The sequence below is a fragment of the Sarcophilus harrisii genome, chromosome 3 (assembly GCF_902635505.1).
Source record: "Sarcophilus harrisii chromosome 3, mSarHar1.11, whole genome shotgun sequence".
Classification (NCBI taxonomy): domain Eukaryota; kingdom Metazoa; phylum Chordata; class Mammalia; order Dasyuromorphia; family Dasyuridae; genus Sarcophilus; species Sarcophilus harrisii.
This window is the reverse complement of record NC_045428.1, coordinates 567960640-567987986: the sequence shown is the minus strand read 5'-3', so window position 1 is coordinate 567987986 and position 27347 is coordinate 567960640. Positions and strand designations below refer to the sequence as shown.

Here is a 27347-nt window from a genome sequence, read left to right as displayed (position 1 = left end):
GTCATTGGAGATATGTCCTCCAATTTCACATCAAAATGCTGCTGTCTTAGAGAAGTCATGTCTGTATTATGTTGTTTCATTAATGTGTCTTGTAAATAATGCAGTTCACCCTAGATTAGATGACTTGAAGCAATGTAGTTTCCTGGGAATCTAGCCAAGAAAGAAGTAGTTGAGGCTAGGAATGGAACTGGTTTGATCTCTACTTTGGATATGAAATGTGGGAGGGGGAGATGATAGTGAGGAGAACATAATAACTAATGGACATTAGGGTAATGGATAGGAAAAGTCTTTCATGCTGTTAATTGAGGTTATTCTTTGGTAAGTTCCTAAGAAAACTTCTTCAACAAAAAATGAATTTAATACCTGCCTCTCCCTTTCTCTCCTCTCCCCATTGGAGGATTATACAACCAGACCCAGTTGAGCAATCAAATTGCAAAAGTATTTAGAATATGCCACTTATTTAAATTTGGATGTCATTATTATTAGTGCAGCATTTGTAACAAACCAGAATAACCAAATCTCATCTCCCCACTTAAAATCCTATGCTCCAGAAAACATCCATCTTATAATAGAGAATAAATAAGTATGCACTGTTTTAATGGTCACTTTTAACCAGCAGACATAGTATGAAAAGGTGGTATTTCTTCCTGGCCCCAAACCAAATATCTTTTCATACCTCCTATGCAAATCTTATAAAGAAAAAGGTTTATATAATAATGCAACAAATGATAAAATTTTAATTTATTTCAATTATTGCTTTTTGGACTTAGCTATATTTTTGGACTTTTTGACTTTGTTGTCAAGTTTGTTTTGCACATAAATTTCTATCACATGCATTTTTCTCCCAACAGAAAAGTTTAGATTTGAGCATAAAAGGCATATTTGCCACTTTGTTTTAAACTGTTGCCTTAATGATCGATAACTTCAGAAAACCACTTGGTGCTCTGTCCACTGGTGTAGGTGACATTATTTCTCAACTTATGACATGCTTGTTCATGACTTTCTGTAAATCTTTCTATAAAATCTTCCAATATACTGGGTGTGTGTGGAAATTGAACCTGGTATTAAAAGCTGGATTTGGGCCACATGATTATCAGCTATTTAGAATTCATTATTCAGTGCATGAAAAGTTTTATAATAGAATTTTAGGTTTCACTAGTATATTCTGAATTAAAAGGTTTTTTTGAAAGTCAAATTGATTTGTTTCTTTAGAGATAGTGCCTATAAAATGAGGAAGACCTTGGTGAAAGATAACAAGTGTAGGTAAATTGTGAATGGAGTGTAAATTAGCAGGAAGTAGCATTGGGGATGTTAGAGGAAAGCCTGGCAGAAAGGTCTGTAGGGGAAAAGGATGACTTGAAAACATGTGCACATCTATGCATAATGAAAGCAAAAAAAGTTGTCAGGAATCTGTTTTGTAAACACTTAGAAATAATGGTGTTCATCTGGAGAGAAAGCCTAACCAATTGGCCCTTGGGCTTTGCTGCTGAAGAAAGACCCAAGTGCCTCCTCAGGTGTAAAAATGACATCTTCTTATTTCTGTCCTGTGACTATCTACATCTTTGTTAAAGCATTAGACATGATGAAGTCACAAGTACTATTTTTGATCCTGGTTTAAAAAAATTTTATTTTTGGAAGTAATTGGAGTTAAGTGACTCGGCAAAGATCACACAGCTAGTAAGTCTTAGGTCCTCCTGCCTCTAGGGCTCAGGCTCTTTCTAGTTATTTGTTAAGCTACTCTTCTTAGAGCCTTGGGTGCAGAAATTGGCTCTGAGTTCATCTTTGTTTCCTAGTGCTCTGCAGGAGCTCTTGAATAATGTTGCCATCTTTCTCGGTCTCTGACATTGCTATTAGTCTCTTTTTTCCCCTCAATTTGTACATCTCTGATCTTTTTCCCCCCACGTATATTACATATATCTGATTGTTCTTTGATTTGAAAATCCATCCTTTTAACACAGTGTTCTTAGAACAGTGGTTGTCTATTGCTACCTAATTTTGTTCAGGAAACATTTATTAATATCAGCTATATGCAAGGCACTGGGGAAACAACTCCAGACATAAAAAATTTGAAAAGTGAAAAAGGGAGCACGAGGTACCCCAAGTTTAATGATATGCTGTTTAATGGTGAGAAATAGGGCAGTGGAGATTTTAGAGCCTTCCACTCAGAGGGTCCAATCACAAGGGCATGGGGGTGCTCAAGAAAGATAGTCACCAAGGCTGATTCAATCTGGCAGGGTAATAAGATTTCCCAAGGGTGAATTCTTGGAACTGAGAAATAAAGAGGTGCAGATATCCCAGGGGACAGTGTTGGGTGCTTATTTCCAGCTATGACCAAAATGGGCATGGCATTGGGAAGATTATACAGGAAATATATTTCTGAAAAGTGGGAGAAGATGGACAAAAGGCATTATGAATAGGTTGTGATCTGCACCAGGGGAGGGAATAATTACATTTGATAAGATGACAGATCATTAAGCATTAATGGGATCTGCAGATATTGACCACCTAGCTAATAGATATAGCTATCATTTCATTTTCCAGGGAGGAATTGACGTGAATTGAAAACACCAAAATTTGGCTAAAAAGTGCTTAGTGTATGTTGACAGTAGAAGTCTTATTCCCTTGAGGATACCAGTAAGAGCCACTAATTTATTTCAAAGTACAGTTTCTAGAAGGCTTATAAAGTAGTTTAAAATATAAATATTTTACCTGGAAGGAACAAGTTATTAAAACCATAGCATCTTACCAGGGTTTGTTTATTAGATGTCTTTGGAGCCTGAGGGAATAAGACTTTGGTTAGTCAGATTTTAATGGAAGGCATGAATGAGGTCATCATGATGGCAGTTGGTTGGAGAAAAAACTCTTTAGAGAGGTGAGAGGTCAGAATTTGTTATAAAAAGGTGAAGAATTTAGCAGAAGACATTTACATTTGTGATTGTGATTTTGAATACTCATACTTCTGTGATGGTGGTTTGTTTTGTTTTTTAATGGAACTAAATAATTCTGATGCCTGTCTAGACAGAAAGTTTCTAGTATGCTCATTGATGAAAAGTGTTAACAAATGGCTCTTGTTCTATTATAATTTCATTTATGACTCCTTCCACCTGGCTTTCAAGAGACCACACACTGTCTTGGTTCTCCAACATATATCTAGTCAGTCTTTCCCTCCTGAGCTTGAGTTGGGTCTCCAGGCAATCTCACTTACTTCTGTAATTTCCCAGATATTCATCTTCAGACTTATTCTTCTCTCCCAAAATCCTGTTTGTTTCATCTTACAGTAAGATATTTCTTCCTTGGTAACCTTCTCCTCCCCCAACTCCCCCTTACCCATTCAGGGTGTCTAAAACAGCTTTTTCAAAGATTTTTTTTATTTGATTTTTAATTTTTGTCAGTAGTACCACTACTCACCTAGTCTTCCATGTTTAAAACCTTGGTGTTAGCTTTGATTTTTTTTTTTTGTCAGTTTTTCACTTGTGAAAGGTTCCTCCCTCCCCCTCCCGCCCCCCCCATTCTGTGTTACCAACTGCCACTACCCTAATATAGGTTCTTCTTACTTCTTGGTACTACAGAAGTAACTCTATTATATGAATAATGGTCTCCACCCTCTTTCTTCTTCTCTCTCATCCCTCCAAAAAAAGAAAGGAGGGGGGAAAAGTAACCTTTATAGTACTGTCAAAATAATCAATGCAGAGTCACAGTCATGTCACTCGATTATTCTTGCCTATTGGGATAAAGTTCAAACTTTGCTTTGGTACTTTTTTAAAAATTAAAGCTTTTTATTTTCAAAACATATGCATGGATAATTTTTCAACTTTAACCCTTGCAAAACCTTGTGTTCCAAATTTTTTCCCTCCCTTCCTCCTACCCCCTCTTAGATGGCAAGTTATCTAATATCTGTTAAACATGTGCATTTCTTGTATACATAGTTCCATAAATATGCTGGACAAGAAAAATCAAATCAAAAAGGAAAAAAAAATGAGAAAGAAAACAAAATGCATTTGCTTTGGCATTTGAGGCCTAGCCCAAATCTGCTGTTGTTCTCATTCTGTTTCCCCCATGAGTATATTGTGATTGGGTCTGCTCATGGGGGCATCTTCTCTGTCTCCACCAGTTACAGAATTATGTTCTTTAGTCTAATCCCTTGTTGGGCCACAAGGCTCTGTACATCTATTATAGGTGTCTCCCCCATCTCTGGGTAGATGCTGATGTTCACAACTGAATAAAATTTTTTAATGCTCTGCAGTAGGAGTGGCATCAAGTTTTGAATGATCATGTATTTGCTTGTTACTGTGCATGTTATAATAACTGTAGTCTCATTGTTCTCCAGTTTATGGGATACACCTATGAACCTGGAAGAAGAGAAGGGGATCCAAATTCTTCTACTACTTTCATGAGTATCTCTTTCATGAGTATTTCACTTGGTGACAGTTTATCATCTCAGTATTTGATCCATGAGTTGAGAATGGACAGAATAACAGTACCATTATGTCTTGTCTTTTCCTTTTCTTTCCTTTTCTGGCAAGGCAATTGGGATTAAGTGACTTGCCCAGGGTCACACAGCTAGGAAGTGTTAAGTGTCTGAGGCCAGATTTGAACCAGGTCCTCCTCATTCAGGGCTGGTGCTCTATCCACTGTGCCCCTTAGCTGCCCCGCCACTATGTATTTTCATAGTACATTTTTACATTGGTAAAGCTCTCCTAATTTTGTCCTCAAAAATACACAGTAAATAACTAGAATTGTGAAATTGTTGTTCAGTGAGAAATGATAGTCACATAGCTAGGGAGTAGTTACAAAACTTGGATTAGAGCCCTGATTTTATAACCTCAAAAGAAGTTTTCTCTTAGGAATCAAAACTCACCATTAAAATTGCTAAAGTCACTTAATACATTTTCTCTTTCTAAGGGGAAGGAGAATATATTATTTACTCTACCCATTTTGGTATTTATATTCATTTGGGGGGGATATTTTATGATTTTTGGTTAATGAATTAAGAGAAATCTATCATTCTTATCTTCACTTTTGAATTTGGATATAAAATTCTTGAGCTGAAAAATTTTCAGTTTTTAAAGTATACAACAAGTTCTTATCTTGTTTTAGCATAGTATTAATAATTCTTTTAAAGTCTTAAAATGATGAAATTGAAGTATGCATGAGATTGAATATTTGTTTTTAGCTCTAGATCTGAGGTAATAACTGTTGCTATGCTATTGTCATTTAACATTTGCAGTTGTTTTTGTGGGAGATGTCATGTTTCTTATAGACCTTCAGGAATGTCTACTCTGTTTTTCTGTTCCATAGTGGCAAGTCACATTTATTTCCCATCAGCACATAAGGCATAATTTGGAGTCACATTTAGAGTAACTTTTGTGAATAAACAGCTCTCCTTTTATTCAAAAGTTTTTTTCTATGTTTGCATAGAGAGAAAAGTATGTGTTTTCATATTCTTTTGTTTTCAAACTAAACAAAATAAACTTGCTGAACAAAAATTAGATAAAACCACCCGTCAGTCTCTGAGGAAGTTCTTCTACTTAGCTATGGAACTTAGCTTGGGGAACTGAGATTATAAACACCTGAGGTTGAATAGGAAGTATGAGGAAAATCCTACTGTTTCTCTGTGATTACAGTTTCTGCAAGGGAAATATAAAATTGTGACCTTGGGAGTTTATTTTACACGGATCATATATTGACCATATTTTAAGTCAGTCTCTTAGCATTTATTAAGTATTAAGTATCTTTGATGTTCCAGGCAGGCTAAATGCTGGTGATGATACAAAGAAAGGTCAAGGGCCCTCCCTGTTCCCAAGGAACTCACAGTTTAACAAGGGAGACAACATTCAAACAGTCATGTACAGATAAGGTATAGACATGGTCCATTAAAGATAATCCACAGAGGAAAAGTACTAACTTTAAGAGGGTCTAAGAAAAGCTTCATACAGAAGATGGATTTTAGTTGGGACTTGAAGGAAGCAAGGACAAGGATTCCTGAATAATTTCTAATACTCATTTTTGCAGTGTGTAATAATGAAGTATTCAAATTTGAGTTTGGACCTGAATGAATATATGAATTAAGTATCTTTAGGAAAAAAGTATAAAGCATTTTTTAAAAGTACCTAAAGTGGTTTGAAAATAAAAAAGAATTTACAAAAGAAGTTTCCCTAAAGAACACTTTATGTTAGCCAAGGATCAGCGAAACTTAGTGGTGTTTGAAAAGATCTCAGTTTTTCAGTGAGGTCATTGTTTGGCACATAATAATGAATTAAACTGGAATGAAGTTTGTAAAACAGCTATGTATGGTCACAGCTTTTATTTTAAGGACAATGTGGTGAAACCTTGTTTTTAATCCCTTTGTTTCAGTTGTTAGGTTAATCGTTTTTCCATTAGACCATCATAATTCTTAATTTTTAAAGATTTATTATATTATCTGTAAAGGAAACATGAATCTTTAGCTGAAGTGGTTTTATGAACTGACAGATTCCCTCCTCCACTCGTATGTTGTTTCACATTTTTAAAAGTTCCTGTTGGAAAATGCCTGTTCTTTCATTTCTCTGTTGTGGATTTATGGATTATCATTAATACATTGGCTTTTGTCTTTTTTCCCCAGATATGGACGTGTTGAAAGTGTCAAAATTCTCCCTAAAAGGGGATCTGAAGGTGGAGTGGCTGCCTTTGTGGATTTTGTGGACATCAAAAGTGCTCAGAAGGCTCACAACTCAGTCAACAAAATGGGTGATAGAGACCTACGGACGGATTATAATGAACCAGGCACCATTCCGAGTGCTGCTCGGGGATTGGATGATACAGTTTCCATAGCATCTCGTAGTAGAGAGGTTTCTGGGTTCAGAGGAGGTGGTGGAGGGCCTACTTATGGCCCCCCGCCATCACTTCATGCACGGGAAGGACGCTATGAGCGGAGACTTGATGGGTAAGTTCCAAGGTTACACTAGGCAGGTATTTTATATTTGATATGGTGAGAAACACAAACTCCTGTGTAGGGGCCCCAGATGGATTTAAAGTTTGGTCATTCTCTATGTTGGGTTTGGAAACGGAATTGATTACTCTCCCAGTGGCTGGTGTCTTGTGGAGTCGTGAAGGATGTTTCCAGCAGCTGGTTGGATATCAACTCTTGAGCTTTGGTGGTGGAAGATTTCCTATGGCAGCACAATTACTGGAGTTACCTTTCTTCTAGAGCTGATGATTTCCTTTTCTTGGATAATGTTAAGGCCTTCCTGGGATGTATATCTACAACATGATGGAGCTATTTGGGTTACTGCTTATGTTCCAGTTCCTGTGGAATATCTTTGGAATATTACAGCCTACAGCTTCTTGGAGAATTTGATGTCTGGTTCTCATTTCTCACACCCTACAATTCACATATTCCCTGGCTCCACCTCCCTTCCACTACCACTACAACCTCCCCCCCCCCCCCCCCCCCCCCCCCCCGAAATTTAAGGAAGTTGCAATGCTGCAACAGCTTGGATTCTACAAACAACGTTTTAGACCTGCAAACGTGTAATTGGATGGAGAAGAGAGAAGGCATTTGGATCTACACAATTTCCAAATGATTGGAATTATATTTTTTGCTGGTATGAGAAAAAAATGAGATGATGGATGTTCCTAAATCTTGGAATTATAGCAATTTATCCTTTAAATGCTGGAGTAAGATCCATGGCTTCGCTTTTATGGAATGGCGTGCAGTCAAGACTTCACTAGCCCAGGGGGAGAGGATTACTATCTAGTTTCTTAAGCGGGTTGCTGCACAGTTAAAGGTATTTTAGCTTTAAGGACTTGGTGATAATCAATTTGTGGATTTGTTTGTCAGAGGCGGACTTCTGACCTGCAACGATGCATTTCCCATCCATTTGGGTATTTCTTCCAGCTGCTTGTTTAAGACAGGGGTGGAAATTTTTTGATATTTGGATGGAATTATAAATTTGCTATCCCAAGAAAGAAGCCTGGGTTTGAGAATTACAGTCTGTCTGGGACTACTTGCTTCCAATGGATTTATTTTTTTTAATTTTTATTTTTTGTTCTTGTTACTAAGATTTTTTTTCTTGGTTCATCTAAATATTATTTGACACCCTTGCCCCTTAAGAAGGTGGATTACCCCCATAAGAGGGGCCAAAATTGGGAAAGTTATGTTCACAATTCTCTCCCTAGATTTAATTGGGATTATAGGTCGTGTTTCCACACTTGAAAAAGGTTGGTATGTCCTGCCCTATGTATTAGACCCTCTCCTAACCCAAGTCAAACTCTCTTTCCACTAACTCCAGTAGTACTTAGTACTAATAGATAAATCACAAAAGCACTGTAGCCAGTAGATTTTCAGCTCTGCTAGCTCTCATGCCTGTCTTCTGTGTCCTTTTTAATGGATGAGGACTTTTTATGTCAGCTCTAACCCTTTTAAAAATATGCTTCTGTTACACTATTAAATCAATCAGCTCTTACCAATTCACATTTGGTAGGGTGCTAAATGCATATATTTATAAATTGTTGATATTGAGCCTTCAAAAACATTGATGATCAGATTTTGAAATATCTTAAAATGTCTGAGTTGTAAGTAGTTTCTAAAGGGAGGACACAGTAAATTTTTAAGTTGGAAGGACTTTATGGAATTTTTTATTTTTCATTTGGCTGTTTTTGGGAAGCCAGAAAAATAACAGACTTAAGCATGGGACTGCTTCTCAGTGAAGCAGAGGATAAAAACAAAGGTTAGAGAAAACTAGCATGGAAGAGACTGCCCTCATCCTGGGCGCCTTTGTACAGAGAGTAGAAACTTAGCCTGCCAAGCACTCATTGGAAAGAGTCCAATTCCACCATCTGATTTCATGTTCCCTTTAAATAGGGGTGCACCCTGAGTGTGGCAGTTGAAGAAAAGAAACTCAGCTCGCTAGTTACGTTGTGAAGGAAGGGCCAGGCAGTTGGGCATATGTGGCACAGCGAGCAGAGGATAGGGGTATTGTGTGAAGGCAAGGGTTGGAGGCTCAGGACTCCCATACCCATCAAAGCCCTGTGAACCTCTTGGTGCCACTTTCTCCACATCCCAGGACTGTAGTGAGGATTGAGTCAAATAATACATGAAGGACTTTGTGAAGCTTTCAGAGCTCTAGATAAAGGCCAGCTATTTCTATCACTCACTATGACTATCACTATCCCCAATGAATTACTGTCATCGTGGCAACTGAGAATTAATGCGTTCTTAGAGATCTGTAGAAAGACAAAGAAGAAATGATGTTTATAAAATTGGAATATTAAATTTTAACATTAATTCTGAATACATGGGACTATTTCAAATCATGCATACTTTTTTTTTTTAAACCCTCAACAATTTATCATTAAGTACCTATGTTTTTAGTTTAGAGACATTCTTACTGCCTATACCATTTCTTAAATTAGAATATGGAGTTATTCAAATACTTCTAGTATTCTCACCTTAGAGAGTTTGACAAGAGCAAAGATTAAGAAAACGTTTTTCAAGAATATCAACTGAATACAACAATTAACTGAACTTCATATTGGAAGTTTTGTTTTTAAATTAACTTGTCAGCATTAGAGACTGGAGAAGCCTTCGGTCATAGCTATTTAAACATTAATATTGCACAGAACATGTTTTATTCACCCATCATTTTAGAAACTAGATTTTTATGAGACTGTTCATGAGTTAATATTCTTTGGCCTTAGCAGTTGACACATTCTAGTGATGTTGGTAACTGGAGAATTTTCCTAGAAAGATCCAGTGGCCCCAAGAAGTCAAGCTGTAGTGGCTTTCTTAAAAATGTGTGTTATGAGATAACTTGTCATTTTCTGGACTTCTTTGTGGGACATTTAACTCTTTGGAAGTGGCTTCTTTTTGCTGGACCATGCTTTGCACCGTGGCTTTCATGGCTGTGGTAAAATGTATCTGGACAATTTGGCACAAAGAAATATTTGGCAAAAATTTAGAAACAATTTAAACAAATCAGATAACTGTGTGATGCTTCTTTGCTACAATAAAGTAGCCAAACCTTGTTTAGTGCCACCAAGCTTGAGATTAAAGAGAGCTGTAGTGGCTCCTTCTGTGTGAAACCAAGAATTTTGACGAATGACACAGTCATAGTCCTGAAAGCCTATTATCTGATTAAAACAAAAAGATTGCTGAGCTATATTCTATCTGAAAATATTTGGTGTTAAGTACAATATTCAGCTTGTCAGTGTTTGCTTACGAAGTTAATGCTATTTAAAGAAACCAATTGCCGAGAGGAAGTCAGTGCTGAAGTGAATGTGTTTGCATGACTTGCTTTTAGTTCTGCTTGCCCCTCTCTGATTGATTACATATTTTTCCCCCTCCCAAATGCAGGGCTTCAGATAACAGGGAGCGTGCTTATGAACATAGTGCCTATGGACACCATGAACGGGGGACGGGAGGATTTGATCGGACGAGACATTACGATCAGGATTACTATAGAGACCCTCGAGAGCGGACTTTACAGCATGGGCTCTATTATACTTCTTCTCGGAGTCGAAGTCCAAACCGCTTTGATGCACATGACCCCCGTTACGAACCTAGGGCCCGGGAGCAGTTTACATTGCCCAGTGTGGTACACAGGGATATCTACAGGGATGAGATTACACGGGAGGTACGAGGCAGAAGGCCAGAACGGAGTTACCAGCACAGCAGGAGTCGCTCACCACACTCATCCCAGTCTAGGAATCAGTCTCCCCAGAGGCTGGCTAGCCAAGCGTCTAGACCCGCCAGGTCCCCTAGCGGCAGCGGCTCTAAGAGTAGATCTTCAAGTAGTGATTCACTCAGCAGCAGCAGTAGTACCAGCAGTGACAGGTAGGTTAACCGACAGCCTTCGCGATGGCAGGGGAGCTGTGCAGTCAAACTCACAGCCACTCTCAATGGTCAATGATTGTTAAGGTAATGGGCTTTCGAGAGCACAGTCTGTGGGTTTTACTTCTGGATGATCCATGCAATCGTTTCTTCATTATTCAATGAAGAAAAATCTCAATTGCTGGTGTGCAACTGCTGCTCTCACCATTTCTTTCTAGTACCTGACATGAAATGAGTATTTGAAAAGATTGCTTGATCCTTTCAGTGCTATGAGAGGCTGTGTGGGTTAGTGGACAGTCCCCTGGACCTGCTTCGCAGGCCCAACCCTGTCGCTCATTAGCTATGAGACCTTGGCAAGTCAGGTGATTTTTCTTTATGCCTTAATATCCTCATCTCTAAAATGGGGATACTTTTCCAGCCTCTCTCACAGGGCTGATGTAAGCAAAGTCCTCTATTGTGGGAGTGAGGGTCCTGGGATAATGGAGTGCTGGGTTTTGTGTCCCAGGACCTAACCTCAGATTCTGGCTGTCACAATCCCTCCTCTGTACTGTGAGTGCGTTAAATCCGATGATCTTGGAGGTCTCCTTCAGCTCTAGAGCTAGGAGCTGATGCTAAACGACCTAGGCCAATGAAGCCTCAAGGTGTGGATTTGAATTTAGGCTACGGAAGGCCGTGCCCTTGGAACATCAGACTCTGAGAGGAGGTTCTAATTCAGCTGGAAAGGCGGCTTCCATTAGCGGTCCATCAGTCTAGACCAAGGATGACCCAGTTTATTTCAGACAGGCTTCTCACCAAAAGGGCGGTCGCTCTGGGATGACATTTTTGGCCACAGCATCTCCAGAAACTCCTCCAGGTGTCGACGCTGGCCCTTTGATCTGTCTGTGGGCAGTCACCTTTGTGAAGTCACAGCTCTGGAAAAAGTGTGAGGAGTGGTCAGTGTTAGTGTGTAGCCAGAGAGAACGTTAGCATTCACATTTTGGGAAAGTCACTGTCCCACTAGCCTGTCTAGCGGAGACTTGTTTCCAGTGTGGTGATTCAGGGTTGAGATTCTGAGATGCATCTCTCCCCTCTGCTCCCAGAGGTTCTGAGCTTTTCATTGATAGATGTTTATGAAAGGTGGACTGACAGAATAGATAATGCAGATACTTTGTGTTAAATTTATCCTCATTCCCTGAAAGGCACATCACAATGACATCCCTTACAGACACTTGGTAGTGAAAGTTGGCAGCAGTTTTAACAGCTCAATTAGAGAGGTCCTCTTGAAATAGAAGCTGTAGTTTTGCTCTCTAGGTAAGCTGAGGAAGCAGCCTATTTCTAGAGTTGAGGAAATACATTTTCATAGACAATTTAAATTTAAGAGATGAAAATTTCAAGGTGTCAGTGCCTTTTGAAAATTTAGAGTCAGAAAAAATAAACTGGGCATTGGTTATTACCAGAATTGAAAGTAAAGAAAAACCCCAGTTATACCCCAAATCGAAAGGCAGATGAGCCGTCGTCTTTACTTACTGAAAGCATCTCAGCCTGGAGGTGAAGGTGGGTGGGGAGAAGAGCCCAAACCAGCCTTTTACTTTTGGGGGATTCTCCTTTCTCACCTCAGTTGTAGCCACTTAGCAGAAATGAAAGCTTTTGTTATGTAGCCTGAAGCTGCTTTTTTTATGTTGCTTCTTATTTCTTTTGTTCGTTGACAGGATAGATAAAAATCTCAGTGTGACATGTTTTTAACTTGTATCATGAAGACTTTGGAAATCTGGAGGCCCCATCTAGTATTCTTTTGCCAAGTAGCTGTGTGACAGTGGGCAAATCTATTTATTTTATTGGGTCTCAGTTTTCTCAACTCTGGAAGAAAGTAGATGACTTAGAAATTTTTTTTCCCCCAGAAAACCCTATAATTAAATCCATGCTATTAAAATCTGAAGCCATCTATTTTCTACACATTCTCAACATTGTATTAATAGATTTCTAGCCCAGTTAGAGGCATGCATTGACTCTTCTTTCTGCAGTTTAATCTCATCTCCTGTGGGGTGCCAGAATCCCTCAAGAACAGGGACTAAGTATGGGAGGGGGGTATGTTTGGTCTTTTGTCTTCCACCTTGTCCAGTGCTGAGACAAGACATTTATAGTAGAGTTTCAGGCTTTAAGATTTACAATTTCATATTTTACTTCACTAGAGCCTCCCATCAGCTGAGGATTCAGGCTCTGAGGTTGTGACTTTATTGTAGCCTCCAAATCTTTGAGTACAGTATTCCATCAGATCAGAAATATTTATGAAGCACTTCTGTGCTGGTTCAGGGCTTTCTGAGGCCAACACTCTCCAGACTATGGGGCCATTCTGCCTTTCTGAATAAAGGAGATTGATTGGTCAAAGCGCAAAAGTATGAAGTACAAGTGCAGGTGCAGTTAAATATAGCTGAATGTTTAAGGGAAATCATTTGAAGGTGACCAACGATTTGTTGTTCAGTCATGGCTGACTCTTTGTGACCCTGTTAGAAGTTTTCTTGGCAAAGATCTTAGAGTGTTTGCCATTTATTTCCTTTTCCCTCCACATAATAGTTTTTTTCCCCCCCAATTACATGTAAAGATAATTTTCAGCATTAATTTTTTTGGTAAGATTTGAGTTCCACATTTTTCTCTCTCCCTCTTCCCCAGGACAGCCAGAAATCTGATATAAGTTATGCATGTATAGTCGTGATAAATATATTTCCACACTAGTCATGTTGTGAAAAATGAATCAAAACAAAAGAGGAAAAAACCAGGAGAAAGGGAGTGGAGGGAAACAAGTGAAAATAGTATGGGCTCCATCTGCATCTAAATAGATGTGGATGCATTTCTTTCTCTGGATATGAATGGCTTTTTCCATTTAGGGTTTTTTGGAATTGGCTTAGATTATTGTATTGCTGAAAAGAGCTAAGTCTATCAAAATTGATCATCGCACAGTGTTGATTTTACTGTATGCAGTGTTCTCTTGGTTTTGCTTACTTCAGTCAGGATCAGTTCATGTAAGTCTTTCAATGTTTTTCTAAAATTTACCTGTTCATCATAACAATAGTGTTTCCATTATCCATATGCCACACCTTGTTCAGCCATTCCCCAGTTGATGGGCATCCCCTCTCAATTTTCAGTTCTTTGCTACTATAAAAAGAGCTACTACAATATTATACATGTGGGCCCTTTTCTCTTTTTTATGATCTCTTTGGAATACAGACCTAGTAGTGAATGATATTGCTAAATCAAAGGTGTGCTCAGTTTGGTTGATCATACTTGCAAATTATTCTTCAGAATGATTGGATCAGTTCACAGTTCCACTAACAAAGCTATTTTCCTTTGTGCATTTTAAAGATGAGAAAACTGAGACAAGTAGGCTGAAGTGATTTACCCAGGCTCACACAGCTAGGAAGTGTCTGAAGCTAGATTTGAAGTCGGGGAGATGAGGTTTCCTGATGCTAGGCTCACCCCATGCACTATGTATGACACCCTCTAGTTGCCTTGTTGCCATACCATGAATTAGTAATGAATGAAAAACTGGCATAGTCAAACCATCAAAGTTATCATTATTTTTACTGTCATTCTAACTCTAGTGTAAATAGTTTCTTTAAATTTGATCCCAAATAAAGTATTTTTGAGTCTGCTATCTAAATTAAGATGAATTGGTTCCTTTGTTTGATAAATAAAGCCTAATAGCTTTTGTTTCTCATTTTTTAAAAAACATTCAATTATGAGACTTTCTTCAGAAATTTCCTGAAGAGTATTTGAAATAACTGTTCATTTAACATTTTGTGTCTCTCTTCCCTCATATAATTCACCTTTCTACCCAAGTTTCTTTGGTTGTTTTTTTTTTTTTTTAATCTTTCTATCTGCGAATAGGAGTCTTTTTTCATTTACATGGCAGACTAGAGAATGTATCTTCCTCTCTTTTTGCTGATTAAGTGTATAGTTTCAGTGAATAGATTCATAGCCATGCATTTCAAATGAGTAAACATTGGCTTACTATCAGCTTGGTTGTGCACTCTTCCTAAGTGGCAAGACATCATGTTTCTGTCAAGATTCTTTCTCATAGTCGTTGACTAAGTATATTAGCTTGTCATTGTACAATCAAATTCCCAGGATACTCTCCTGTTGTTTTATGTTCTTTTGGACTAACTAAATGAGATACAACTTTCATAAAGGATTTTTTTTGACAGTCAGTTCTGACAAAGCTATTTGCTTTGAAGCCCCTCAATTGAAATAAAAACTGAATCCTCTATTGTAATTTCTCATTGTTAGATAATGATGATTGAAAAAAATTTTTCTGCTACCAATTTTCTATGTTTGGTAGTTTTAAAGAAATTATGAATTAACAGTTCAAATTCCAAAGGTCTTCTAGTACCTTCAATAACATAACTGACATTTATATAGTATTTTATTGATCTACGCAAGACTCTAATGAGATATATGGAACAGCTGCTACCATCTCTGTTTTATAGATGGGAAAACTTGAGACACAGGGATAATGACTAGTAATAGTGTGTGGGTTTGAACTCGGGTCTTCTGATTCAGTGCCCCTGAAGAGATGGTGATTGGACTATCTTAGCTAATGAAGGATTAATAGTCAGCTTTTGCTTATGTGTGTATGATTGAAAGGGAGATGAAATTTAGATAATTTCAAATTTCATTTCTGTTTGACTTTGAAATATATCATAGTGTTTTGTCATGGTCTTTTTTTCTAATTTTGTTTTAATTGGGCTGATATTAAGTTTGGTTTGAATCTCTTGTGGGGTATGCAGCTTATAATAGAGTGAGGCATATTGGGAGACAGGAGGATCTAGCCTAGGATTAAAAATGGATCTTGGGTAATTGATAGAAAAAGATAAATTTACATATGGATAAATTGAGCGTTGATGTTAATTAAATTGTGAATGCATGTTAATATGAGTATTGAATTATCAAAATTAATTTTTCAGGATGGTTAGTATTCTCCAACTTTAATAGGTTTTCTGTATTGAGTTCCTCTCTCAATCTGTCCCTTCTCTTCTGCCCACCATGTATGTGCAGATATTTCTTCTGAATGAAAGCTAACCATAGAAGTTTTTTACTTTTAGGCCAAAAAGGAAACATTTAGATGAGTTTCCTAAAAGGGTATTGTGATAGCAATAAGCAAAGATATCTTTGTGAAAATAATTCTTGGATTTCTTTCTTTGTCTACTTTTTGTTTTGTGGCTTTCAGCAGAGTCACGTAACATTTAGAAAAGGAACTTGATGAAAGATTTCTTCTTTGCCATGGGCTCTTGGATAAAAATAATTGTAAAATGTAGAATTTTGAACACTATTCTCCTCTTTCGTATTTATTTTTTACCCCCTTTGGAATTACCTTTCTTAAATAGATTTGAGATAGGGAGTGAGTGTGTGTGTGTGTGTGTGTGTGTGTGTGTGTGTGTGTGTATACACTGAAATGCTCCTTAGTTAAAAAAAAAATCTTTCATTTTTCTTGAGTGATTCTAGAATATTTTAGAAAATAAAAGATTGGAAGAAAGTAAAAGAAACCATTAGACTCTCCTGAGTAAATCACACAGGAAAAATGACTTAGTTATATGTGAAAGGCCTGTGTGATTGATACCACTTTGAGTATTACTTTGAGAACAATTTGCAGAGCTTTGCTAAGTGAACTCATGGGGTTTTTTCTCTGTTAGGAGATAGAATGATTTTATTTTCCTCTTCGATAATTGTATTATAGAAATTCATTATAACAAATCTTAAAACTGAAATGCTCCTTAGTTAAAAAAAAAAAATCTTTCATTTTTCTTGAGTGATTCTAGAATATTTTAGAAAATAAAAGATTGGAAGAAAGTAAAAGAAACCATTAGACTCTCCTGAGTAAATCACACAGGAAAAATGACTTGGTTATATGTGAAAGGCCTGTGTGATTGATAACACTTTGAGTATTACTTTGAGAACAATTTGCAGAGCTTTGCTAAGTGAACTCATGGGGTTTTTTCTCTGTTAGGAAATAGAATGATTTTATTTTCCTCTTTGAGAACTGTATTATAGAAATTCATTATAACAAATCTTAAAATTGAAAGAGAACCAACTATGTATATCTCTTGTAGCAGACCTATATCAGACACTTAATACCATGATTTTTCCCTCTTCAGTCTATCACTTTCTCTGCTGTTCCTAGTTCTGTTAATTTTGTTTGTACTAAAGCTTCTTGTTTGGTTAAGAATTCATCTCTAGTCTTAAGCTGTAAGTGACTAAATGTCCATATTTTTTAACTTCCCCCTTTCTTTCCCCTACCAGAGCCTTATACAGCAAGAAAGTCAGAAATAAAAAGAACACTTCTTTGTACACAAGCATATTTTTATTGATAAGCTTTTGTAGTAGTAAAGAACTGGAAACAAATTATGGATGCCCAAATATTGGGGGATGGGAAATCAAGTTGTGGCACTGGAATGTCATGTCAGTACTACTATAAGAAACTGAGGAAAACTGAGGAAAATCATTGAAAGATTTATGTAAACTGATGCAGATTCAAGCAGAGCCAATAAAATAATTTAGTTATTGAGTAAATACAAAGAAGAGCAACAGTACAATTGTATCCAATGAGTGCTGCAAAATGAAAATGACCAAACTTTCCCCCAGAGAACAGAGAAGACAATATACTGGAGGCAAGAGAGGACAGGGAGAGTGGACTGGGAATAATTTCTAGTTTTCATATGAAAAATATTTCATTGCTGATGAAGCACCTAGAATGTGCCTGGAACTGGGGTATGCCTTGAAGTACTTAAAATTGAGGAGGATGACCTAGAACAGAACCCGAGAAAGAGGTAAGGACAAATTTCCAGGAGAGTTGTAGGATGACATTGATTCCCTCCAGAGGGGAAATTGGGAGGAATTTAATCAAATGCAATCTCCTCCTCGCTGACTATTAGCAAACAGCTTTTTTAAAAATTTAGTTTTATTTTCATAAAGATCACAGAAAATAATTTTCTATTGCACTTTGCATAGTTTAGTTTGCATGTACTTGTTCAGAAGGGAGACCATTGGGAACAGGGCTTTTATTTGTTTTGGTAATATGCTCCTTTAATGTCTTTGAATGTCCAGGGTTTGGCTGAAGTGTGGACTTAGTTACTAACAGCAAGCCAGAGCTGTAATGCATATAAGGAACAGCCTGGCCTGGAAATCCTTGTTGGGGAAGAGCAGGATTGATTTTTCTTCAGAGTTCTCCAGTTTGTAGTTAGTCCTAGCAGCATGACTGGCACAGGTTGGTGGCAGTGTTAGTTTGTTTAGTCATAAAAGCATGCTTGTATGAATTACCGAATGAGCTTGAATGGGCAGAATTTCTTAAATTTGAAGTGCCCAAACTTTGAAGTTTTGCTGTATTGCTTTTTTCTTTTTCAAGTATTAGACTTTGTGTCAGGACTCAAATTTCCAAAAATCACTTTTTCTCCCCTTATTCCCCAATCTGCAGAGAAAACTCGTGTCTCTGGAATTTTTAGTGCATTTTAATCACAACACCTGATGCAACCCAAAGGTCTCTTTTGGAAATTGGTGATTGGAAGGCGTGCATCACTTAGTGATTTTCTTTGCTGCAGCAGCTTGGCTGAAGTCAAAGTTAAAAATAAAGTTAATGCGTTTAACTTCATTGTAGAATGCCGGCCTTTGAGATTGCCGGCTCAAACTTAGATGGATTTTGTTGTGCTTCCTTTGGGGGGAGAAAAAAATGGACATTTATGCTAAAAATAACATGTAGATTTTATGGTTGAGGGTGGAATGCTTGAAACATCTCAGGCTTGTGAACCCAGTGACCCTGGGCTAGTCATTAGCCCACGAGGCTCTGGCCGAGCAGCAGGAGGCCTAATGGAAAGGCTTTACAAACCATCGGGGATTCTGTCTGGTTGGGACCCAGCGAGGCCACCCCGACGTCTGCCACGTGGGGGTGGGGCGCCCATTAGTTATCTTCCGAGACCTGAGCCTGGGCGCCCAGCTAGCGGTCCTCTGCCCCGGCGGAGGCCAACCAGAAGGAACTGGAATCAGCCGGTCTGAATCGGCTGCCTGTCACCCCCTCCCCCACCGTCCCTCCTCTCCCCTTCTTCGGGGATGGCAGGCGGGGCGGGGCGTAGCGCCGGGTCTTCCTCCCCTCCCCTCTCCACGTGACGACTCCGACTGTGGTGGGGGAGGGGAGCAGCCCCGCTCCCCTACATCTCAATGTAAAGCGTGGCCCCTTAACCCGGATGTGATACTGGGGAACTCCGAGAGAGGGGAGATGCGGGCGGTGGAGCCCCGTTGCTCGTCGTCCGTGCCCCTTCCACCCCTACTCCTGAGCCGTGGGGAAGGGGCAGCTTTAGTTCTGTGCTTGGGGCCGGGATTTACACCTGGTCGGGGAAGACCGCCCAAAGACGTCTTGAGAATTAGAAGCTGGATACTAACCTGCTGCTGCGGGGCCTGGCACAGCTCTTTGGGGTCCTTCCTGACCTAGGGCCACCGTGCCAGGAAAGCCTGGGGCTGAGTGGGAAAGCACTGATGAACACATCCTGTGGTTCCTCGTGTATTTCCCATGTATCAGCCCTGCCCCCACCCAACAGTTCAGGTCTTTGTGGGTCTCATCCTTCCAGTCCTATCCTTTGTTCAGATCTGGGAAGGAGAGACCTTGCCTGGCCCTTTTAAAATGCCTTGGTGTAATTGAATTTGCTTTGTGCGCTGTGCTAATCCAGCCAGTGATCCTTACCTCGCGGGGACAATTGAATGGCTTGGCTTTGTTGTTTTTATTAATATGTGTATTTCTGGAACATTGCATAAATGCCTTCTATTCAGAGCTCGCCAAGTTGGGGTTACCAGATTTTCCCCAATAGTCGGATCTCTTGTGCCTGAAGGTTCCGCCCTCAGGGACTGAAAAAGACTGAGGGGAGAGGAAGGGACGCTGGCAATTTCTTCTCTTGAAGTGTTTTCTGGTCATTGATTAAATAAATCACAGTTCCAGCACAAGTTGAACACCCCGCCAATTTTTACAGTAAAACCATTCTTAGGCTAATGTGCAAAAATTTGCAGGCACCTTTTCATGTCGGGAAAAATAGCAAGAGAGCAGGCTTTTCTATCAAAAGATAGGAGCAAAAGCCCAAGAGGTTAAATGAAGTTCAGTATAACAACAGTATGTACATTTCTTGAGAAACTCCAGATTGCTGCTGCTACTTTCCTTAACCTTCCTGTAGTTAGAAGATACCTACCTAGAGAGAAGAGCATGGTAGAAATACTTTGTGGTGTTTTTAGCCAGGAGATAGTGAGAGACAGTTGTTCTGTGTTTAATCTAACCAAATAAAATAGGAAAGTTTTGTCTGGTGTAAATTTAGAGAATCTAACCTAGTAAAGCCTTGCACTATTTTTACTAGAAGTTGTAAACTTCAAAGAAAGTTTTCCCTCAAACGTTTATAACTATGGCATTTGGCATTTGACTTAATGGTAAGGTATGTTTTTGTTGTTACTGTTTTTTTCCTTTTGGAATCATCATCCAATTATAGTAGATAGATAATTAAGCAGCACAGAGACAGGAACAACCTAGTAACGAATAAATACGAGTTCTTGTTTCCATAATTTCCTCTGCTTGTGAAAATGGAAGTGTTATTTTGATTATATAGGAGCCTGTTGTCTAGCTGCAGGACCTCTTATTAAAAGCAGGACCACCACCTATATTGGAGACTGTAGTATCCTGATCACACTTACCCTAATTGTCAGTTCCCATTCAGTCCCTTATTTGGAAAGTAGTCACCATTTTGAGAAGTACTTAACTTTCACAAAAGTGATTCTTCCCATAAATGGAGTTACTCTATTAAAACCTTGCATGCACACATTTTAGGTCTTGTTTTTAGGAAGCTCTACATTTTATCAAGAATTTTACTTAGACATTTAATTGAACATTTGTGTTTGTTTATTGGAGATGGTCTCTAGATCCCATTCTCCAGCAAAATAGAATTTTAGTATATCAGAATATTCCAACATGATCTGTGTGATCCTTTCTACTCTTCCTTTTGATTTAAGAGAAAATGAACATTTTACCTTAATTGTTGCATTTGATCTTTCTAAATTATCATAGCTCAAAAAATAAACTAAACTTGGCTGACACCATACTTGTTGAATTTGGCACTGGTCAGTTCAGAATATGTTTAAGGCATTTTGGTCTCTATGCACTTAGAGAATTTTTTTTCTATTAAAAAACTTTGAAATTCAGACCCTAAAACAAATATTTTTATAATACTTAAAAATAAACAATTGTCATTTAAAAAAATTAAAGCCCTTCTTTAGTTTTTGGACCTATTTTATCAATATTTAATGATTTCAAAATTATTTATAATTTTAGAAAAATCAGTGCAAGTTTATATGTTTTAATTGTATGAAATCATAGGTTTACAGCTGGAAGGGACCTTAGATCCTGTGTTGTTCAACCCCCTCATTTTAAAGGTGAATATGCAGGCTCCAAGAGGTTAAAGATGAACCCACTGTCCAAGATCATGCTGGTAGTAAGCAGAGCTGGCATTTGGGCTGCAGTCCTGTGACTCTGTTTGGCTTTCTTAACTATCTATCTTGTACCACTCTGCTTACTGGTAGTTTTTTACACCCAGTTATTAAAAGATTGTAGTGATGGCCAAAGATTTACCCACATAATTTTTTAGGAAAGATCTCAGCCATGCTTCATACCTCATCTGGACTCTCTCTGGACCACTTCTCCTTCCTGTGTTGCCACCCTTAGAAACTTCCACCTCTGGACCCTTCTCCTTATTCCCTTGGGACCACCATTTTAGGAAGGATCTCAGCCATGGTTCATCTCCTTCATGCCTGGATTCCTTCAGGACGATTTCTCTTCATTCTCCTTGGAATGCCAGCCTATGGAATTGCCACCTTGAGAAATGTTTGCCTTGGTACTCTCTGCAGTCATTGATGCTTCCTCCCTCACTGGATCACCATTGAAGGAAAGACCTCAGCTATGTTTCACCTAAGTCATGCCTGGACTTTTTCAGAACTTTTGTGCTGCTGCACGTCCATCTTGACCAACATCTGCTGGGGTGCCCTTCTCTTAGTTGGGTGCCTCCCTCTCGGGAACCATTTTAGGAAGAATCCCAGACATGCTTCAGCTTAGTCATGGCTGAACTCTGGACTCCCTCTCCTTCTTCTTGAATATAACAGTACCTCTGAGAGGGTGCTTTGCTCTTTACCTCTTGTAGTTTCCTGTTACCTACTGCTTTCCTCCATTAGAATATAAACTTCTTGAGGGTAGGGATTATTTTATTCATATACACATAAATGCTGTAACTTGACACAATTCTATTATGTAAAATTGTGGAGCATAAACTGTGGAACTTAGGGAAAAGTGGGGTTAGAGGAATATACTCGAAAACCGAGTCTTTGTCAGAGAAAACATATTAAGTGGTTAAGAAATGCATAACTACTACAATAAATAGTGCCTTCAAGCTGCTCAATATGCCCCCCTCAACGTCAAAAGCACTTTGGGCAGGGTTATCCAGCTAGATAGGAAGGAGGCAGTGTTAGGTGTAGAGCAGCTCTTCCAAGCTCTTCTTGCACCAGAAGATAGGACAAAAACTTGCAGTTTTCTTGAGGAAGGGTCCCTGTTTGGGTGCAGTTTCTGCATTCTCTTGGAGCAAACATGACATTTGCATTATGCTCAGAATGTTTCCTCTGTTCTCAGTTGCATTGAGATGAGCATTCTAGTCGAATTGAACAATTAGGATTTGTAGTGCTTAGCTCTATACAAGCGAGGCAGTGCTTAATAAAGGCTTTTCCCATAATAACATTTCAATGGGATTGTAACCGTGTTTGCATATTTTTTTTTTTTTAACTTTGAAATACTGAATAATGCTGTATTTTGGTAGTCTAAGCTGCTTAGATCATGGCTTTGTGTCCTCTAGAAGAAATTGTAGTCAGATTGCTAGAATATATACAAAAAATATTCAATATGATGTTTCTTGTTCAGTTTTAAGGGGGTTGTATAATTTTGGAATCATTGTTTTGGATAGAATAGTTTTCGATTTTGCCTTAGCAAGCAAATAGTTTGTCATTGACAAAGCATTAAATGGTTAAGAAATACATAAATACTACAATAAATAGTGGCTTCAAGCTGCTCAACATTCTCCTCTCAGTGCCAGAGCATGTTGGACAGGGTGGCCCACCAGAGGTAGGAAGGAGTCTTGGAGTAGGCATAGAGCAGTCCTTGCTCCTCACAGCTTCTCTTTGTACTTGAAGATAGAACAAAAACTTGTAAACAAACAACCCTCTTCCCTCAGTCCCCCCCAAAAAAAACAAACAAACAAAAAAAGGCAGGTTGAAATCTCCTGATGGCTAGGTTCATCCTTGCTTGCTGGTGAGCTTTTCTAGTAATAGATACTTTTTTTTCACTGGACCTGTTCTCTGATCACCTTTCTAGCTTGGGCCTGCTAGAGCTGGCCCTCTACTGGCCTAGTCTGTGAGAACCCAAAATTTGTGCTATATGTTACAGTCTTCGTTTTTCACACCAGTTACTTCTCAATATCATGTGTCATTTCCTCCCATTTTCCCTTTCCATCATTAACTGTTTTTCTGAAAACAAAATTGGTTTTTGCATTTTAGTGAATTCAGTGTTTTCATTTATGCTATTGTGTATATTTTCTGGCTTCTTTTCCTCAGAAGTGCATATAAATCTTCCATATTCTAAATTACTCATCTTTTCCTGCAATAATATTTTTGCATTACTACATCATAGCTTCTTCACTCGTTCTCCAATTAATACCTATTCAAATGTTTGCTTTTTTTCTCCCATCACAAAAAAATACTCTTGTGAGTACTTTGACCTTTGACCTTTTTTACTTTGTGCCCCAAATTGGCCAGAATTTGTATTAGTATTTGAACGTGAAGTTGGCTGTGTAATGTATATATATACTTAAGACTTGCTTTTTCTGGAGCTGTACTGGAAGTGAGTACTTGGTCCCAAGGATTCATCCCTCATACATGATTTATAATAGAATTCCTGTTTAGGTTTAGGTTGGACTAAGTAACACCTGAGGTTCTTTTTAACTCTTAAATTCTAAAGGGGAGAATTGATAGTACTTTAACTGTATTAACACTTTAGTTATTCAATTATTATAATAAAGTTATCAGAAATTGGCAGTGGACTCCATATCGAAGTTAGACTGGACAAAGAAATAGAATCACAAAGTGATTCAGTGTGTTGCAACTGCTGAGGAGCCATTGTAGATAGCAATAAGGAAGGACATACCCCAAGTTAGAGAATTTTCAGAGGACAGCTAAGATATTGGAGAGACCTTAAGGTCCTGCCATTTAAGGGAGTGGCTGCTAGAAGCAGTTGGTGGAGTGGGATTAAAGAATATTTGGATTTTGCAGGTAGCAGTTGATGGCTGTCTTCAAGAAGGTTGTTACCTCAAGAGGAATTAGATTTGTTTTACTTCCTCTCAAGACAGAACTAGTGACTGGGGTAAAAATTTCTAAGAGGTGAATTAAGGCTTCACCTGAAGATTGTCAGTGAATGTAGTAAGTTCTCTTATTGAGAGTGTTTAAGTAGACACTTAACGATTATTTAATTTTACAGATTTTAGTTTCTACCTTAAGTACTAGGCTAGGTGCTACGGATACAATGACTGGGCAGGGGGGAGGGGGTGGAGAGAACAAAACCAAAATGGGGGTAGTTAACATTCAGCATGTGCTTGTATACTTTAGAATTTCTTCAAAGTAAATAAAAGCCATTTTTCAGGTCTCTGTCAGGTTTAAGCACATGGAAAATGAAGAGAGAAGCCACATTTAGTGAACTGCAATGGAAGCTAGAAATTCTAGGAAGAAAGGTGAAGAATATTGTGTGGGCCAAGTACACAGGAACACACGGAGGCTATGCAGTAGATAGAATGAATTCTGGTTCAGGTGGCCCACATTCTGTGATTCTAGTGTTAGAGCTGGCAAAGATTTGATCAAAGAGTCACATTCATCTTAGTGACAAAAAAAGTCCTGCCCAAGAAAAGGAAGGCCTTGGTGTTCTAATTTTCTTTCAGATTTGGACAGGGTGATGAGTTTGATCTGTCTACTTTGATAACTTCAGGTTTTTTTCCTCCCCCCTCTTGAAAAATTTCAATTTGCTGTTAAAAGAGGAAACTTTTCTTATTATGTAAAAGCAAATATGTTTTCAGAAATGAGGAAACCTTATGGTTTCACAAGGTGTCCGGTTTCATAATATGTCCGTTGAGGGCCACTTTGACACTTTGTTCCTTGAGTGGGGAGTACTTTGGTGTCCCAAGGCTTTGCTGTGGTGGTGCCTTGCATCTACATAGAAGGCTAATGAAGTTCTTTCATAGTCTGAGGCCTTGTTGGTTTCACTTTAGCTCTGTTGATATTTTCAGTCAAAGTTTCAATGAATTACTGGTTTCCTGCATTGCTGGATTGTCAAGAATGGTTCAAATTTGCATTCCTTTCCATTTAGGATTATACATGTATACACATGTCACATGGCTGATTTAAGAGATGGCTTCTCTCAACTCTTGTAATCTTGTCCATTGGAGAAGCAGAATCTTCTCAAATATTCCCACCAAAGGGCTGATTGGGAAATGGTAGAGCCCATTTCTTGATCATTTATTGCTCCTCCTCACATTTTAGTTGAGGCATTTTAATGTAGAATTGTCAAACTTGTATGCATCACGATAACTTAAAAATGACCCTTTTTATTTCAGCCATGGTTATTTAATCAGTTTTGAGATCAAGTGTATTCAAGTTTTTAATGCCAAGGCTTATGTTTTATAAGAGCCAAGCTTTCTGGGTGGCTTTGATTTTTGTTTTTCTGGCAGTTCTATTGACATGTGTCAGAGCTGGAGCACATGACTTGTGGTTGGTTTCTCCCTTCCTCCAGTGGGGTTTGTTGAAGAATGCCAAGCATATTGATTTGAGTTCTATATAAAAAACTGATAGAATTATATTTTTGTCCTCATCTGTACCATATTTCAGTGAAGATACTTCATACTAGGATTTAAAGGCAAAGTACTGTAGTCCAGTTCCCAGTTTTGCTTTGCTATCTACTTATGTGTTGGCAAATGTTTTCTTTCAACAAACCTGTTTCCTCCTCTTTAAAACAGAGGATTGGATTGAATTAGATCTAAGGTTCTTACCATTTCTCTGAAGAATGGTGAAGTTTTGTGTATCCCTTTCTAACTATTTTTAAATGTATAAAACAAAACACATAGGATTACAAAGAAAATTAATCAAATTGAAATACCAGATTCCAAAATATTTTTTGAAAATATTCAAGTTTAAGACCCCTCAGGGTGCTTTCACTTTCTAGATCCTGGCTTATCCATAGGACGTGCCAATTTGGGATAACATGGTTATAAAAGGAGTACTTTAGTGTTTTTGAGAAAGCAGATAGTAGTAGTAATACTAACCAATTTAATTTCTTAGGTGTGGAATTTCAGCTTCACCTAGAAATCCCTAGGGAATAATTTACTGCCAGTTTTTATTAGTAATAAATAGAGGTGTGGCAAAGCATTTTGGTAATCTGGGAAGGCTCATAGAGAATGGAGTAATAGACTGGGTAGAATCCAGAGAAGCAAAATGATGATAGCACAGTGTCCATTAGAAGTTGTTTCTCAGGTCATTTTGTTAAAAAAAAAAAAAATTTAAAGAAAAATTTAAAAAGCAAATACACACAAAGCAATCGATTTTGGTACTATAATAAATATGTAGGTATAAGATAAAAGCTATTTTAGAAGTGGACTTTCCTGGTCATTATTTGGTCTCCTTAGAAACAACTTCAACCTAGGGTTTTGGATGACTTTCAGGGAGATTGATCTTGTAAAGTAGAAGTTTATAAGTGGGCAGCTGCTAGTACTTTTTCTTAGTAACTTATTTAATTTAAAATCTAAGCCCAAAATGCTTTTCTTTTTCTGTTGCAGTAGTAAGGGCAGCAGTTGAAGCTGACTCAGTGCACATTGAAATTAATTCTGAGAAAACAGCAGTTGTACTTCCTTCTGTCTCACAAAGCCAAGGCTCGTGGTGAGCCATTATTCAATTCAGCCCAGCCTGTTACTGACAAATAGCAGCAGGCATCCTGTTACCTTGACTGATTTGGAATTTTTAAAAATTACCTTTTCCTAAGGAACAAAAAGAACCATTTGCTTTATATTTCACTTTTTGAGAAGTGTTTATCTTTGAGACACATGTTATTTTTAAACATTAAAAAGTCAAATTTTATCCATATTGGCCTTAGAAGGTAGTTATTATGTGGTGTTCCTTTCTCCTGAAAATGGTACTTGGGTAGCCAGTGAAATTGGATTGTGATAAACAAGAATAAAAGGAAGGAGAACTTCGGAACTGAGTTCATGTATCAGGAATTGCTTTTCAGCAATGAGTAGCATTATTTCATTGATGCAAATCCTTAATTGAAAGAGAATAGCAGAGGAGGAATTCCATCCTACTCCAAGAGGTGTGTTTCCATCCTACTAAGGAGTGTGTGTGTGTGTGTGTGTGTGTGTGTGTGTGTGTGTTATAAATTAAAATTTATACTTAACTCTTGTAAAGCAGTAGGGACTTG

The 27347-nt window shown here is 38.2% G+C and overlaps 1 protein-coding gene across 5 annotated transcripts in view; it reads left to right on the top strand.

Moving 5' to 3' along the window:
• Positions 1-27347, top strand: part of SPEN (spen family transcriptional repressor) — a 78619-nt gene that overhangs the window by 19535 nt on the left and 31737 nt on the right. For 4 of the 5 annotated variants that reach the window (XM_031962787.1, XM_031962786.1, XM_031962789.1 and 1 more), the window contains exons 2-3: positions 6602-6922; positions 10334-10813. In XM_031962787.1, the coding sequence (XP_031818647.1) occupies positions 6602-6922; positions 10334-10813 (801 nt within the window). The remainder of the gene's footprint in view (positions 1-6601; positions 6923-10333; positions 10814-27347) is intronic. The other variant, XM_031962788.1, reaches the window with a different exon arrangement.